Below are 18,957 nucleotides of genomic sequence, written 5' to 3' on the forward strand. Positions count from 1 at the left end.
AGGTAAGACAAAGGGGAATTGGTTCAAATGGGAAACAGATGTAGATTCCAAGAGCACACCATCAAAGTACTTAGTTTGAGATCACCTAAAAGTCTCATCCAGACACAAGCACAGGTCCCAACTAAGAGGGATACTCTCAAATGTTTAAAAATCATATATACAAAACACAATACAGTGCATAACAGAGACAGGTTTACAAGGAAAAAAATATCATCTCCCAAATCTAACTATACCTTTGACTGCATCCCTCCCAGCCAGGTTATCCGGCCAGGACCAGGAAAAAGCCAAGTAATCTCATTCCAATACAAAGACAGAAAGCATGTTGGAAAACAGACATAAGGGGATAGAACACAGTATGTACCTCCCTGCCCACTATGGGAAGTCAGGAACCCCACCCAGAAACAACCAAGTAAATTATCCAATAAAACATAATGACCAAAGAACACGTCTTAAAAAAATACTATAAACATTTTTTAATATCAACAATTGTTGCATTTTTAAAAAAAATTATATACATATAAAAAACTTTCCTTTTCGTAAAACAAAAATAATAATAAATAAATACATCGATTGAATAAAAATGGTTGCAAAGCAACAGGTAGCAGACGTGCCAAAGGATTAAAAAATTTACGAGTTGATGAATTGCACGCGGCTATGTGGTCTTGTAATACGACACTCGCTTTTTGGATTGGAGGGTCCTGGGCTCAAGCCTCGCTAGGCGCGTAGTTAAGTCCTTGGAAAAGGCTCTTTACTCACATTCTCTCACCATACTCAGGTGTAAACTGAGTACTTGGCCGTTAACAGCATTGTCTCTGTCCGAAAAAATGTACTATCGCCGAACAGGCGTCATGTCACGTCCTGCATGTTAAGTATTGCTGTTAGCCCAGGGACCACTGTAAAGCGCTTTGAGCACGTATAGTGGATATTATGCTATATAAAAGCTCAATATTATTTTTTTTTACAAGCATTAAAATGTGACCAACTGTGTCATTCTGGTATTATGCCGGAAAATTAAGTTTGTTTGTGACTTTTGTTTTTTAAGGGTCTGTATTGTGCGGCTATGTGGTCTAGTGGTATGTCACCCTAATTTGGATCAGATGGTGCAGGATTCGAATTCCGCTCTGAGCGGAGAGCAAAGTTGAGTCCCTAGAAACGTCTATTTTTTCACATTCTCCCACTGTACTCTGGTGAAAAACTGAGCACCCGACCGTTAACAGTGTTGTCTCTGTCCTATCATAAAAAAATTCTAACATCGCCTCACAGGAGTCATGTCTCATCTCTTGTCCTTCGTGTTAAGTGTTGCTGTTGGCTAGGGACCCTTTGTAAAGCACTTTGAGCATGTTGAGTTTTATTTGGATGAGACTTTTAGGTGACTCAAACTGAGTGCACTGATAGTGTGCTCTGGGAATCAAAATCTGTTCTTTATTCGAAACATTCCTTTTTCTTGCATGCACTGTGACTCAACTATGCGCTGCTTAGAGTAGAGGGACTCAAACCTAGGACCTTCCAATCTGAAGATGAGAGTCATAACACTAGTCCCAACGACTATAAGTAGACTCTGACTAGACCACATAACTGCACTTTACGAAATAAAACTCATTCTCTCATCAATGAAAGAATTTATATCAATCTAAATGTTTTGCATCACGCTTTAGAATTCAATTTTAAGTAACAGGTCCATTCTCAAAATGCGGCTAAGTGTCTCGTGGTATGACACTCGCTTTCGGATTGGAAGGTCCTGGGTTCGAGCCTCGCTCGGTGCATAGTTTAGTTGAGTCCTTGGAAAAGGCTCTTTACTCACATTCTCTCACCGTACTCAGGTGTAAAATGAGTACCTGACCATTAACAGCGTTGTCTCTGTCGGAAGAAATTGTAAGATCGACTAACAGGCGTCGTGTCTCGTTTTACATGTTACGTGTTGCTGTTGGTCAGGGACCCTTTGTAAAGTGTTTTGAGCAAGTTTAGTGGATATTGCGCTATATAAAAGCTCATGTTTTTGGTTGGTTTCTTTTTTCATCCCAACATAATACAAATTTGAGATGACTGGTCCCTTAGTTGCAATAATGGAGGTCCCGATAGCTCAGTTGGTAGAGCACTCGCTTCACACGTAAAGGGACCGAGATCGATCCCAGGTTCAGTCGAGATTTTTTTCTGACCCCTCTGTCCACCCAGCAGTGAATGGGTAGCTGAGTCTGTTAGATTTGGCGGAAAGTACTTTGCGATAGACCAACATCCTATCCAAAGGATAGCAAGCAATCGCTATTGTCCGTTTCACGCTATAGAAACCGGGATCAACTCCAGCTCCATGGGCCGACTGGCTCTGACTCATGAAGGACTACTTTTTTAAAACTTTATTTGCAATAATAATGTCGGTCTCATTATAAGAATTTTTATCATGACCACACAAGAAGAAACCAAACAAACTTCATAGACTCTGATCCATGGAATTCCGACTATGCGTCTTCAAAGCCACTTCTCCCAACATCTCCAAGTTGTACATTTCACATGATCCAGCACTCATCCCTTCGTCTTTAACTTCCTGTTTGATGACTACACCGGCATTATCATTGTTTCCGATGACTTCAATCTCTATCACTTCTTTCTTTACGACTTGACCATCGGCTAAAAACGACCCAGCAAAATTATTCCCAGAGAATTCCGCTTTGACAGGGGTAGTGGAAACACCAACGTTTACGTTTTTAATCTCGTCAGAAGAGTTGGAATTTTCTATACTAATGTGCTGATTTCGAATATTCAAAAACATTGCATTGGCACTAGCGTCTTGACTAGCACGATTATAACCATCTTCCTCCACAATTTGTGAATTTTCCTCTTCTTTTTTAATAGGCATGCCAGCCACACGAAACACATCTTCACTTTTCAACAGCCCCTCTTCCTTAATAAGTACAGAACCGTCACTCGGAAGACCAGATACTGTCCCCGTTTGGAATTCATAATTTTCCTCCACTTCTTGCTTAACACCCACAATAGCCTCAGTCTTAACGGGGTTATCATACTGGATAACACGTGTGTCCGGATTACCTTCTAAATTGATTTGTTCTTCAACTGGGATCATGTAGCCACCGATTTTCAGAAAGACATGACCATCGTCAGTTTCGATGATTTGGTCAGTTACACCATCATTGCCTTCTCCACCTCCGCATTCACTACTTACAGCCACATTCTTATATTCAATAACATTGTCAGTAACAATACCAGAATGAGTAGCTCCACCTACAATTGTTTCCATAGCTTGGGTATTCTGACCACTGGTCACGCATTTAAACAATGACAGCTGTTGATCAGAAATATTTTCACCACCTGTCGTTAATACTGTTTTCCCATCATTCCTTGCAAATTCAAAATCCTCACATTGGCCCGCCTTCTCCTCTTCAATATTTGATAGTCTCGTATTATTCGAGCTTGGAGTTAAAGGTGGCGGAGGAGAAGTTAGACTTGTCAGGTATTTGGAGTCATCCACACCAAGAGGAGACGAGGTCCTCGGCCCTTCTATGCCATCCACAGCACGAATCAACTGTTGAAACGCTGATCTGAAATTAAGCGGAGATTTGACACGGCTCGGACCAGGAGACTGGAAGGTGTGGGTGGTCAAGCGTTGAGATGGAACTGAACTCGGGGACTTAAAGTTATGGTGGCCGTGATGGTGTTGATGTTGTGGGGATAAGGACGAGCCTTTGCTGCTGTTGTAAATTGAGGACAGCCGACTTAAATTGTTTCTATTGGGTTTGTTGTTGTGCTCTTCGTTGTCTTCATTTAAAGTCGTGGAACCCGGAGATTCATCAACCTTGGACATGTTAAAATGTGATGAATGTGAAAAATTATGGAACGGCGATTTGAGTGTATATAAAGTAGGAGATTGAGATGGATCGTCGTTGCCGAAGATCGTTTTGAAACTGTCGTTGTTTTGTTTTGGAGTCCCTCGTGACGACAGATGAGATGACGTCTTTAATTCGTATCTCGAATTGGACTCCATGGATGAATTGAGAAGGCCGTACTGGGTTGGGGATTGGGCATTCTCGTCAAATTGATCTCGAACTGTTTGGAGTGTATACCGACTCGGGGACGAGGTCATCCGAGGTGGGATGTGGAATCTCGGAGACTTCAGACGATACAAGGTTGGGGACTGAACGTTTTCGAATTCGTACGGTTCCTCTGAATTCAAAACATATCTAGTGGGAGACTGAGCATTCTCTGTTCCCCCGAAGGGAGAGTTGAGTTCATAACGGGATGGGGATTGTGGGCTTCTTCTATCTATCGGGGATGGAAGGGCATAAAGCGTTGGGGACGGAGACCGAGACGATTCATCCCTGGGTGTCGCCAGAGTATATCTTGTAGGTGACTGGCGATTCCTTCCTATTTCTTCCATCTCCTCCTCATCTTCCTCCACCTCTATATCTGTGACTAACTCTGTTTGGTCTATTTCATCTTCTTCATAATTTTCTGGCAATTCCTTTACCTCATCTTTAACCAAGGTATCGTCGTCGTCATTTTCATTATCTCCAACTCCGTCCTCAGCGTTTTCATTTTGTGTAACGTCACCGTCACCGTCATCTTCTATCTCAGTCAATGCCTCTTCCTCATCATCTTCTTCTTCTTCTAATTCTGTAAATGCTTCTTCTTCTTCCTCCACTTCTTCTTCTTCCTCCACTTCTTCTTCTTCTTCCTCCACTTCTTCTTCTTCCTCCACTTCTTGTTCTGCATCATTTTCAGATTTTATCAAACTTTCGACTGGCTCATTTTGTGCAGAATAATTAAGCATATACCGTGTTGGTGACGATGGTTCTTCAATGCCATCTTCTTCCATGTTAAAGTTTGGCATAGAGGCAAATATTTCTTTATTGTCATTGTCATAATCACCACCCATAATATTTTTCATAACATTCACAGTCCAAATATTATCATTATGATTTACATCATTGTTGATACCATTATTATTATTTCTATTATTATCATTATTATAACTAATATGAACTTTATCACCATTATCATTATCATTATTATTTGATGGTAACAGCAAGGTGAGATTCTTCTTGTCGTCTTCGTCTCCACCCAACAGGACAGCATCTAAATCATGAGCAGCCTGAGAGAGCGACGTTTCATCTTGAATATTTGACAATGTGTACAACGTCGAAGAGTTTGAAGAGTCATCACTTTGCCAAGAAATGCCTGAACTCCACAACCTGTGCGAGGAAACGGTGGAACCGCTTGGAACTGACTGGGAAGACGAGCAAGGCTGCAAACTTTTAATTTCGTCTCCAGGATAAATTCTTTCATTGACAATTATAAATTCCTCCATTTGTCCTTCTCCCTCTTCAAACTTCTCAAATATTTTACTAAACTTTCCTTTCTCCCGTTTATTTGTTCCCGAATTATATCTCCGCTTTTTACTACCACCTGCTTGAACTTCTCCATCACCATTTTCTTCTTCTCTTCCTTCCTCCCCGAAAATTTCTCTCTTCCTTTTCCTCCCTCCATTCTTCTTTGAATGTTTGCTGACTTTGGCGGAATCATTATTATCGTATCTTCCACCATTCTCGATTGAGGATTCTTTAAAACTGACTTGTTTCTTCATTCCTCTCATACCTTTAGTCTTTGAACCAATCGTATCCTCCTCTTCATCGCCCAATTCAACTCCATCGACTAGATTACCCCCCTTGGTTTTACTATTTCCATCAACCCTCTCTCCTGTCATTTGTAAAAAACAATCATCTCTCCATCCGTCTTCTTCTTCTTCTCCTTTCTTCTTCTTCCTCTTCTTTTTCTTCTTTCCTTCATTTTCATGTTGAAGAATATGACACCCTGATTCTACCCTAATGTCTCTCCCTCTTCCATCATCTACATTAATTTGACCATCCCTCGTAGACGAAGAAGCAATTCCTCCAGTAAGACTTGCCGAATCAGTGGGTAAAGTCTGTTCGTGTTTCTTGTCCGAAGCTGTCATATCTGAATTCAACTCTCTACTCGTATTATAACTGTACAATTCAGGATCGCTCCGAGAAGACATTCCTGCAGGGGTTGTGTTGTCTCCATGGATGCCATGATTTGCCTTAAGGGGTGATGATGAAACCTTCAGACCATCTCCTATCAGTTTTCTTCCTAGAATCTGTTCAGTGACCTCAATGCTCTCGTAGCGAACCGTTTGTAGCCGGCGGAAACCGTCATCTTGTAGCTTGTACCTGGCAAAGATTAAATTTTGAAAAAAAAAAAAAAAGAAAAAAAAGTTAGGGTAAGGTTCAAAGTTCGAAAGATGATTTTAGGCTTCTGGCCAATAACCATTACATTTTTATGAACAAATAATTCTAATAATAATAAAGCAGTATGTGTGGCTATGTGGTCTTGTGGTATGACACTCACTTTTGAATTGGAAGGTCCTGTGTTCGTGTCTCGCTCAGCGCAAAGCTGAGTCCTTGGAAAAAGCTCTTTACTCACATTCTCTCACCGTACTCGGGTGTAAAATGAGTACCTGGCCGTTAACAGTGATGTCTCTCTCCGAAATAAAAAAAAATTTGGAATATCACCCAACAGGCATTATGTCCCGTCATGCGTGTTACGTGTTGCTGTTGGCCAGGGACCCCTTGTAAAGCATGTTGAGCAGGTTTAGTGGATATTGCGCTATATAAAAGCTCAATTTTTAAAATAATTGTAAGTTGAAGCAGGGAGCAATCTCGAAAATAGTGCTCCGATGGACACTGCAGGGTAATCGTAATTGATCCAAAATTTTTATAACCCTGAAATTTTTAAAAATATGAAAATTCCTACCTTTAAAAATTTTTTTTTTAACATTTAAGATTTAAGATGCTATAATAGAACCTGGAATGTGATGCTGTGAAATTTTTTGTCAACCCAGAATTCCAGGCTGGACCCGGAAGTCTGGCACCGATGAATAATATGGGTACTGTCAATTGACTACGATGGGAGAATGTGAAAAGGTAAGACAAAGGGAAAAATTTACTTAGGCCACCCGGGGTAACTTAGGCCACTTACTGATAACAAGATTGTTTATTTTCAAAGAGAAATTACATGTAGCTTTTATCTTTTGAATACTTAGAACCCAATAGATCTAATAAGCACTCATGCATTTAACTTTTTAAAAAGCAACCTTTTTTTATTCTACTAAGTGGCCTAAGTAACCCCGGATGGCCCCAGATGGCCTAAGTAACCCCGGACTGCCTAAGTAACCCCGGATGGCCTAAGTAACCCCCGATGGCCTAAGTAACCCCAGATGGCCTAAGTAACACCAGACGGCCTAAGTAACCCCGGATGGCCCAAGTAACCCCGAATGGCCCAAGTAACCCCGAATGGCCTAAGTAACCCCGGATGGCCTGAGTAACCCCGGATGGCCTAAGTTACCCCGGATGGCCTGAGTAACCCTGGTTGATGGTATTTATTCTATTATCGTCATTCATTAATTCATTATTAGAAGGAAAAATAAACAACAAACAAACAACCAAAACACTGCCGTTTTATTAAAGAACACAGTATGTGCTATTTGGTTAACATTGCATATACTGTGTTTTTAAAAACAACAGTAGAACAGACCTGAACCTCTTGTGGCCCGAAGGCCAGTTAAAGTTGTGGACCTGAGTAAGGTGATGGGTCAGCTTGGTGCCTCGAGTGAAATCTTTCTCACAGATGTGGCACTGGAACAGTCTTGGGGGATCCTGAAAGACAAAATAAACAAAAATATGAAAATTAAAAAATTTAAAATAGATTGTGTTGTTTTGTTTTGTTTGTTTTTAAGGGTTTTACAGTGCTTGCAACACATTAAGGTCATATCAGCGCCAGTAAAAAGGGAGAATATGAGATAGTAAAAAGTTCAAGAATTACAATCAAAGCACCCAAGACAAGGTAAGTTAAAGGGAAATTGGTACAAATAGGGAATTGGTGTCGATTCCAAGATCACACTATCAAAGTACTTAGTTTGAGATCACTAAAATTCTCAACCAGACACAAGCATAGGTCCCCACTAAGAGGGATACACTCAAATGTTTACATTATAAATTCAAAACAACAAATATAATAATACATAACAGAGAGATGATTTACAAGGAAAAAAATATCATCTCCCAAAACAAGAACTATACATTTGACTGTTTCCCTCACAGCCAAGAACGCTGGCCAGGGTCAGGACAAAACCAAGTAATCTCATTCCAAGACAAAGACAGAAAGAAAGTTGGAAAACAGATAGAGGGGGATAGAAGACACAGCAAATACCTCCCTGCCCACTATGGGAGTAAAATAGATTATACGATGAAAAAATTGTTTTGTTTTTAAGGGTTTTACTGTGCTTGCAACAGAATAAGGTCATATCAGCGCCAGTAAAAATGAAGATAATAGGTTAGTTAAAAGTTCTAAAATTACAATTAACCCTATCTTTACCACCTGTAACAAAATCGTCACATTTGTTACGACTCAATATACATTTTTCTTATTTAAATTTATTTTGTACTTCACAAACTTTGAAGAATGATCTTTGTTTGATTAATAAGAACATATAGTTGCTTTGTAGAGAGATTGTTTGAGTTTAAAAAAGCAATTTTTCTGCTGGGTAAGCCAGCCACTATTGGGAAAATACTGTAAATGATTGGTAAGGAGAGAGTTAAAGCACCCTAGAAAAGGTAAGACAAAGGGGAATTGTATCAAACAGGAAACAGATATAGATTCCAAGAGCACACTATCAAAGAGATCACCTAAAAGTCTCATTCAGACACAAGCACAGGTCTCCACTGAGAGGAATACACTCAAACGTTTACAAATCATAATGTGTAAACAAAACATTATACAGTGTATAACAGAGAGATGATTTACAAGGAAAAAAATATCATCTCCCAAAACTAACTATACATTTGACTGTTTCTCTCCCAGATAGGGTATCCGGCCAGGGCCAGGACAAAAAGAAGAAGAAGAAGAAGAAGAAGAAGAAGAAGAAGAAGAAAGAAAGAAGAAGAAGAAGAAGAAGAAGAGAAGAAGAAGAAGAAAAGAAGAAGAAGAAGAAGATAGAAGAAGAAGAAGAAGAAGAAGAAGAAGAAGAAGAAGAAGAAGAAGAAGAGAAGAAGAAGAAGAAGAAGAAGAAGAGAAGAAGAAGAAGAAGAAGAAGAAGAAGAAGAAGAAGAAGAAGAAGAAGAAGAAAAGAAGAAGAAGAAGAAGAAGAAGAAGAAGAAGAAGAAGAAGAAGAAAGAGAAGAAGAAGAAGAAGAAGAAGAAGAAGAAGAAGAAGAAGAAAGGAAGAAGAAGAAGAAGAAGAAGAAGAAGAAGAAAGAAGAAGAAGAAAGAAGAAGAAGAAGAAAGAAGAAGAAGAAGAAGAAGAAGAAGAAGAAGAAGAAGAAGAAGAAGAAGAAAAGAAGAAGAAGAAGAAGAAGAAGAAGAAGAGAAGAAGAAGAAGAAGAAGAAGAAGAAAGAAGAAGAAGAAGAAGAAGAAGAAGAAGAAGAAGAAGAAGAAGAAGAAGAAGAAGAAGAAGAAGAAGAAGAAGAAGAAGAAGAAGATGATGATGATGATGATGATAACGACGACAACAACGACGATGATCATGAGGATGACATTGATGATGATGACGATAATGATGACAAATATGAAGATGACAACGGCGATGATGATGATGATGATGATGATGATGATGATGACGACAATGACAACGACAATGATGATGAGGATGATGATGAGCCAACCTCGTGAACTTTCTCTCTGTGAAGAAACAGGTCCCTCCTCGTCTCAAACCTCTTCAAGCATAGAGAAAATCCACAGCAGAACTCCCCAGTCCTACCCTTCTCGTGCTGTTCCTCCTGATGTCTGTAAATATCCTTCTGGGACTTGGCTCTGAAGTGAGAAACGGAAATTGTTTTTGTTTTATTAAGGGTTTTACGGCGCTTGCAATACATTATGGTCATATAAGCGCCAGTAGAAAGGAAGAAAATGGGATAGTAAAAAGTTCTAGAATTACAATGAAAGCACCCAAGAAAAGGGAAGACAAAGGGGAATTGGCTCAAGTAGGAAACAGATGTAGATTCCAAGAGCACACTATCAAAGTATTTAGTGTGAGATCACCTAAAAGTCTCATCCAGATACAAGCACGAGGCCCCCACTGAGAGAAAAACACTCAAATGTTTAAAAATCATATATAACACTTAAACAAAACATAATACAGTGCATATACAAGGGAAAACATATAATCTCCCAAAACTAACTATACATTTGACTGTTTCCCTCTCAGCCAGGGTATCCCGCCAGAGCCAGGTCAAAACCAAGTGATCTCATTCCAAGACAAAGACAGAAAGCAAGTTGGAAACCAGATACAGGGGGGATAGAAGACACAGTAAGTACCTCCCTGCCCAATATGGATGGTCGGGAAAGAAAAGGAAATAAAATGTCCTTCATCCATCTTCTTCAGGGGTTTCCCCCTAGCTCAGTTTGTAAAAGAAAGAAATTATATATTTGCCGGGCACAAACCTGTCTTCAGCTATGAACAACAACAACAATAAAAACACTAATACATCACTCAGGTACCGCTCTGAGCAAGGCATAGTTGACGTCCTTGGAAAAATGATATTCACTCACATTTAATTTTCTCAACGTACTCAAAGTGTAAAATGAGTATCTGGCCATTAACAATGTTCTAGCTGTAAAAAAAACCCAAAAAAAACCCAACAAATTGGAATATCACCTCACAGGTGTTATGTCTCGTCCTACATGTCAAGTGTTGCTGTTCACTAAGGAATCCTTGTAAAACGCTTTGAGCACGTACAGTTTTAATTGGATGAGACTTCGAGATGACTCAAACTGAGTGCACTGATAATGTGCTTTTGGAATCAGCATCTCGTTGTGCCTCACCATACTAGTTTGTGTTGCTGTTGGCTAACGTTATTTTTTATTCTCCCTTGTAAAACGCTTTAATCATGGTTAGTGGATATTACGCTGTATAAATGCTCAAGCTTATTTTGTTTTGTTTCTTTTTTTGTGTTTTTTTTTTTTTTAATTAGGAAACGAGTCCTTCCAGCCGCAGTGCAGCGCCGCAAACTAAGCTAAGGCGAGGTGACTTGCTCAATGCTAATGCTACACAACGCAGCAGTTATTCGAACTCGGTACCTCAGTTTATTTTGTTCTTTTTACTTTTTGTTTTGTTTTGGAAGATGTTACAGTCCGCAGCATCTAAGAGTCTAGTTTGGAATTCACTTTGAGATGAATGGTCTCACAAAAACAAAAAAAAATTGTTTACATACGTATAGTCACAGAGGTCACAGGTGAACTCTCGTTGGTCGGAGTGCCTGTATAGGATGTGTTCTCTCAGGCCTGATGGGGTGTTACAGGTCATGTCACACATGGGGCATTTGTAGTGGTTTACTGTGGGGGAGAGAAAGAGTGGAACAAAGGTAGGTCATTCTCAGGTTTGACATCATAAAACATATTAAAAAAAAAAAAATTATATATATATATATATATATATATATATATATATATATATATATATATATATATATATATATATATATATATATATATATATATATATATATAAGTATCAATCCACTATTAAGGTGACCACTGTGAAATGCACCAATTGGAGGACCAAGCATATGTCTTGTTCAAATTGATTAAACTGTTCAATCTTTGTTCAAATGAGTATAGTTTGATTCCCTACAATGATTTATGAACACAATTCTGATGCTTGATGATCACAATGGTATATAGAAAATTACTCGGTCCCCCTAATGTTTTACTAAGTGTTTCTGTAGCTTTAAGGAGACATTTGGTAAAAACATGTTTTTAGGGAGACCACATTAAAAAACCCTTTTAGGGAGCCCAGTATATGTTTATATATGTGTATACCTAAGAGTGCATTTTCAAGTGAGCTACCACCAAATTGTCTAAAATAAAGTAAGTCCTTAAGATTAAGAGCTTCATGGCCATAGTGTCGAAGCTTATCCCAGTCCCAGTGTGCGTAGAGTGAAGTGGCCGAGCAACGCATTTACTAACTCCTGGGAAGGTCCATCCCTCAGAAGGGGCGCTCAGGGAAATAACCTGGGACTCAAACACGGCAAAAAATATTCCCAGTTGCTCCGTGCGCCATTGTTTTTGCAGTCCCCGACCCCTTTAGAAACCTGACGACCCAGGTTAAGATCAGAGATAGAAGGGACCAGGCAGAGGAGTTTATTTGTTGTTGTTGTATACCACTGAATGGACTTGGTTTGTTTTGTTTTTAAGGGTTTTACGGCGCTTGCAACACATTAAGGTCATATCAGCGCCAGTAAAAAGGAAGAAAATGGGATAGTAAAAAGTTCTGGAACTACAATTAGAGCACCCAAGAAAAAGTAAGGCAAAGGGGATTTGTTTCAAATAGGAAACAGTAGATTCCAAGAGCCCACTATCAAAGTACTTAGTTTGAGATCACCTAAACGTCTCATTCAGACACAAGCACAGGTCCCAACAAAGAGGGATACACTCAAATGTTTACAAAGCATAAATAATATGTAAACAAAACAATAAAGAGCATAACAGACAGATGATTTACAAGGGAAAAATATAATCTCCCAAAACTCGAACTATACATTTGACTGTTTCCCTCCCAGCCAGGTCCTGGACAAAACCAAGTAATCCCATCCCGAGACAAAGACAGAAAACAAGTTGGAAAACAGACATAGGGGGATAGAAGACGCAATGAGTACGTCCCTGCCCATTATGGGAAGTCGGGAACCCCACCCAGTGAATGGAGTTGGATGGATAGGACAGCAGATCTGATGGACACAATGAACGGCTTCAATCAACATCTCATTCACTTTAACTTGCACAATGCTTGCTTTGGTTTCGTGGTAGACAGTTCGTCTGACGCCCGAGTTGCCAGGGTTCGAATCTATATTTGTGGCGATGCAGAGTCATTGTAAAAGTCTCATTTACAGTCTCACTTGTGTTAATTGGAGTACGTTACTGAATTGTAACAACGTTGTTCTGTTCGTGTCCATATAAATGTACTACCAGCTGCACGTTGAGCTCATTGTGGGTTTTATGATACATCAAGCTCGTGTAAAATTACATTTACATTTGACCGAAAAATGATACATAACGATAGAAGTCTACAAATCATATTGCAGGTTTATTTCAGTTCCAAAAGCCATCACAAACATTCATCCACTGTATCACATAAGTCTTTGGTCACCAAATAAAAGCATGAAGTTTGCTATGTGTACAGTGCAACATAAAAGGATAGAAACAGTTTTACTGATAAAACCCTCAAATGATAACAAACCAATATGTTGTTGCTGGTAAGTTGCTTAATTGCATTTGTTAAAAAGCATAAACTGTGAAGCAAAAGTGTTGAAAATCGTTTGAATAAAGTTTAATGCAAAAAAAAATAATTCTTAAGCACTTTATGCCGTTCTAAGCTGTCGTTGCTGCATTTTTTTTCATTATTAATTATTATTATTCTGATTAAGGATGAGGGGATAAAGAAAGAATGAAATTAAATGCACAGAGGTGTCATTTCTTGACAGTCGCCTCTAAAGATTGCAACTCTTAAAATTATCATAAAAAGAATAGTGAAATTTTACATTAGGTATCTAGAAAATGCTGAACATAAAGCTACATTGGCCAATTAAGTTAGGGTTAGTAGAAAGACTTTTTATTCTGCCATATCTGATTCTTTCAGATAGTTCTACATAGCTGCCAACTTTTCAAAAATAAAATAAGGAACGCTCATTTGGCCCGGGATGAGGGACGATGTGTGCCGAAGCCCCCCCCCCCCCCCCCCCCTTCATCGAATCGCAACATATAAAAGTCAGCCTTTTTAATTACTATTACTAACACTAACAAGTTTGAGATGACAGAGGCTAGTCCAAATGTTGCTCAATTATCGGGTTTAGTACCAGCACATTTGAATCGTTAAAATGACACTTTCCACAATGATTGTTGTTTTGTTTTTAAGGGTTTTACGGCGCTTGCAACACATTTAGGTTATATCAGCGCCAGTAAAAAGGAAGAAAATTGGATAGTAAAAAGTTCTAGAATTACAGTTGAAGCATCCAAGAGAAAGTAAGACATAGGGGAACTGGGAACAAATAGGGATCAGATGTAGATTCCAAGAGCGTATCACCAATGTACTTAGTTTGAGATCACCTATAAGTCTTATCCGGACACAAGAACAAAATCCAACAAAGAGGAACACACTCAAATGCTTACATTATACATTAAAAAATAACAAATATAGTAATAATACATAACAGAGAGATGATTTACAAGGAAAAAAATATCATCTCCCAAAACAATAAATATGCATTTGACTGCTTCCCTCCCAGCTAGGACTCCGGCGAGGGCCAGGAAAAAAACAAGTAATCTCATTCCAAGACAAAGACTGAAAGCATGTTGGAAAACAGATATAAGGGGATAGAAGACACAGTGTGTACCTCCCTGCCCGCTATGGGAGCTTTCCACAATGAGATCAAAATTCAGAACGGACAATATAAAGAAAGAATTCAACTGCCTCAACTTTGATAAGGACCAATACACAAGAAGCACAATTGTAAAATAAATGAAATAACTTAAGATGGTTAGAAATGCATAACTACCAACCTGGTACATCACTTGAGAGGGCGTTTTGGGGTAAAAATTAGGTGAGTTCAGATAAAAAGTAGACGATTGCATATATGTTTTCTTTCATGCAACATAATGGTCTGTAAGTAGTATACTATAATAAGTAGTTATAGTAAAATGCACCTCTAAATATTAGAGAATTCCTACTTCTTTACTTTGACAAGATAAACACACCTAAAAATGGAGTATACTTATTTTTCTTGAACCTAAACCGTTACAAAAGCTTGCTTGAAAAAAAAAAATTAAAATCAGATGAAGATGTTTTTAAAGGGATTAAATTTATATATTTCATAAATTAATAAAGGGAAATAATCATTGTCATCTTTAATCAATATAAGCAATTGATTTTCTTATTGAATACCTTCCAATCAAAAAGGTGGATTTAATTTTATTCTTAATTAAAATAATATTTGTAACAAATAGTGAAAGTATCAATACTGTCTTAGAATATTCAAAGTATATCGAGGCTAACATCCATATCCTATGCAAATCTCCAATACATTATGAAAGGTTTGAGTAAAATACAGGCGTCATATAAACGAATGGAACTTTTTTAATTGTTGAAAATCATTTATGATAGAGGCATAATTCAAATTAAAGAGTTACACAAATGGAGATTATGCTCTCACTGGACACCAATAATAATGATAATAATAATAACAACAATAGTAGTAGTAGTAATAGTAATAATAATGGATCAATAATAATAATTCATTAGGCTCACATGGCTTTTTTACCACAAATTAGTCAAAAATTACAAAATACGGATTTTGAACTAAAAATAAGCACTTACTGACTCAGGAAGTCAAATACGGAACAAATCCGTTTTTAACAGAACGGTTGACAGCTATGGTTCTACAAAGCATTTGTCTCTCAAGCTGAGCAAATGAATGTTCATATAATATAAAAAAGGATATTGCAATGATGAACAGATTGTACTATATAAAGATAAAACGTTTTTGTAAACCCCCAAAATATGTCAATAACACTATACAATACAATGAATGTAATACAAATCAAATTCATGATTGTCATTACACCGATTGAAACGCTCTTTCCCTTCTATATTTATTTCTTTCATTAAAAATCTTTGTCTTCACCAAACTAATTAGTGTACCTTCAGGGATTCCTTTTTGTGAAAATACCCTGTGGTGTTTTAAGAACAGAATAATTTCAGACTTTCTAGGTAATGATCCCCTTGAACCATGTGCTGAAACATCTTCGACAAAGTTTTTAAAATATGACTTGACTCTATCTGTATCCTCATCTGACCATGACATGTATCTCCGATTTTTGCTTGAATTCCTCTTGGGTTCAGTTTGTTTTGAAGAACACGTAAGCTGATTTGGCACTCCTGCTTCACCATCAAATATTTCTTCTTGATTTGCAGCTGTTACTATGGATGTTCCAAAATTTGCATTTGAGTCTCTATTCACTACAAAGTCATTTGTTTCAATGTTACAATTTCCTTCCCCAGTGACCGATGCTGAGTTATCAATTTGACCCAAAAAATGACCAACTTCTGTTATTTCTCGTATTGCAAGTGGACACTGATAAATGTTTTGATTGATTGATTCACTGTGTCCCATATGTCGATAGAAGACATCTCTCTCGTGTTGTGGGACATCAAGTAAGGCAAATAATGTCGAAGCTCGGTGCCTGAATTTATCAGCTATTAACAACTGGGGTTTCTCTAAATCCTTTACTAAGGAAGTGACATATTTGATGGCAATGTAACCACTTACATGATCTTTGGATATTCCTGTATTTGGAAAAAGAAATGGGTTGTCTGAAATATCAACAGCTTTACGCTCCTGTGCAAGTTTCCTTAAAGGCTGAATTGTGTCATTGGGTATCAACACAGGGACCAACATCTTGCTTCCCTTTCCAGACTGATAGGCCAGCTTATACTTCTCAAGTAACGCTTTTTCCAGAGGATCAGTGACATGTTGTACAAGCTGGGGATCAACCCATACACCTGAATCTGCATCATTCCAGTCTTTTAACAACATCCTTGCGGGTTCTCCGCCTCTCCTCGCATTAAACATTGTAAGCCTAGCTACGATGACATTGCGAAGCCTAACAAACATATGTGAATCAAATAATTGATAATCATCCTCACAAATACGGACCATCTCTTCAGTAATAAATTGCCGTAGCTTCTTTATATCATTCTCTAATGGCATCTCTTTGGGTTTTCTCAAATTTGTTCTCTTTGCTTCACATTGAACTCTGGCTGTAAAAAAAATACTATCCCAATTATAATCCAGGACAGCTTTGAACAAATCTATCTCTGCGGATTCTTCCATTTTGTTTTGCATTATATATTCCCCTTTTAAGAAATTAATTAACTTTTTCAATATAAATCCAATTGAAAGCTTCAAGCCTGCTTTCAATGTCCCATCCTCTTTCAAAGTCATTTCAGAAATGGTTTGCGATATTTCATTAACCTTTACCGCCACTCGTGGGTCCATTAGACCCACCCCAAGTACATATTCTGTCATTGTGTCTTTGAATGAGTAAATAAAAACTTGAAACTCTAGATATGCTTCCTTCAACCATTTTTTGTTATGTGGATTGAGTTGTTTTTTTAATTTTCATGGAAATTGTACTTTATATGAATTTTTTTCACAACCCTATAAAATTCTTTAGCGCGGCCACTCGCGGGGTCTGTTAGACCCGGTAACGCACAAAGAGAGTTTTATTCATCATGCCCTAGGACTTCTATAGATGTCGCTGCTCATGCCCCATTCGCCACTCGCGTGGTCTTTCAGACCCGCCGACAAGCGAAGAGAGGAATACGTTCGCCACCCGCGTGCCCAACGTGTCACTTACTTACGTATCAACTATGGTTGCCAATTTGGCATTCTTTTTGCCAAAAGCAAAATTTATAGATATTTTGTATAAGTCTATTGGAATAGTGGCAAGGAGAATGTCTTAATAGATTACTATTTACACAGATGTTTCTGTATTTACAATACAACAGAGTGATCAACGCAATACTAATTTATAGTGCACTTTCTGACTTTGGTATCAATTGGTTGTAATGGGTTATTTTTGAACGTCGATTTTGGCATGATTCCACAAAATAATCTTGTTGTGTCCTAAAAGAATGCGCCGAGTCATGACCTGACCTAGCCGTGTGTAGTCTATGTCATGTGTACTCATGACCTTTTCTACTCGTTTTGCCCGCGACAGTTTACAAATATTATTTCTTCTGCTTTTACAAAATATCGATATATTTCTAAAACTACAATTGCCAGTTTTGTATTTTGCCTATTGAGGTGAGTAATTAGTATAAATTCATCATTAGCTGTATAAACTAGTACAATATGGTTATGACATAACCCAAACTAGTCCTACTACTTAGCAGCCAGTTCATGTGCATAGCTGAAGTTGGTAAGGACATTGCAGGTTTTACACGTTGGTTCTTTTCAGGAGACACGGACACAGAGTGTGTTGTAAAAAGAAATAAAGATGATAATAGATTAGCTAGCCTCTATGATTTTTGCTGATAGTGAACAGATCCAATAATCCTGGGTTTCAGTGTGAGTCAGATTATTCCTAGTTATTTCCACACAATTTCTCCATGTTGGCTTCTATCAACAGTAATGGGTGGTGGGGTCCCTTCATACGGTACAAGCCATTGTCATGCTTGTGATACCAAATGCTATCAGTCCATTTAACGTTACGAAACCGGGATAGACTCTGTATCATAGTTCTTTATCATTCAATGGACTCAATAACTAAAGTAAATTACGTTTCTCGTTTTAACAGTGAAATGGCGGACAGAAATATATGGGAACAACTCCTGTCTGTTGAGCCGGAGAACAGCTCTGAAGAGGAATCTTCATCTGAAGAAGATTTATTTCAGAATCAGTTTGACGTTGAGGATGGTGAAATGGACGAAGCAGTTGGTGGGGATGATGATGAGGATGATAATGACTTGCAGACTGCCAGCTATACCGAGCTATTGCCTGTGGTTGCAACCAACACCGAGCTGTTGCCCGTGGTTGCCAACGACATCGCTTCAGATGCTGGCTGCTACAAGTCATGGATGGTAGATTGGAGTAAGACCAAACCTGCAGTTACCAAAACGCCAGCCCGCAATATTTTGAGGTTACCTCATGACCGCACTCCCGCAACAGGACATGTGGAGACACCAGAGAGCGCCTTTCTGCTGTTTTTCACGGCGTTCATGATCGACGAGTGCGTAAAATACACAAATATTGAAGGGAGGAGGGTGAAAGGCATGAAATGGACAGTCTGCACAAGGGATGAGATCTCTGCCCTTATTGGGTGCTTGCTGTATGCAAGCTCCAGGAAGGAAAACATGACAGATATAAAGATGTTGTTCGATGT

General features: G+C 38.4%; 1 protein-coding gene across 1 annotated transcript in view; it reads right to left on the reverse strand.

Moving 5' to 3' along the window:
* Positions 1-449: 449 nt before the first annotated feature.
* LOC144959956 (uncharacterized) overlaps positions 450-18,957 on the reverse strand; it is a 72,971-nt gene continuing 54,463 nt past the window's right edge. The window contains exons 7-10 of the mRNA XM_078892833.1: positions 11,235-11,355; positions 9,687-9,834; positions 7,561-7,682; positions 450-6,197 (exon numbers count right to left, since the gene is read on the reverse strand). Coding sequence (XP_078748959.1) covers positions 2,426-6,197; positions 7,561-7,682; positions 9,687-9,834; positions 11,235-11,355 — 4,163 coding nt within the window. The 3' untranslated portion in view covers positions 450-2,425. The remainder of the gene's footprint in view (positions 6,198-7,560; positions 7,683-9,686; positions 9,835-11,234; positions 11,356-18,957) is intronic.

This window comes from Berghia stephanieae, chromosome 14 (assembly GCF_034508935.2).
Source record: "Berghia stephanieae isolate SIO BIC M18660-M18661 chromosome 14, UCSD_Bste_1.3, whole genome shotgun sequence".
NCBI classification, from domain to species: domain Eukaryota; kingdom Metazoa; phylum Mollusca; class Gastropoda; order Nudibranchia; family Aeolidiidae; genus Berghia; species Berghia stephanieae.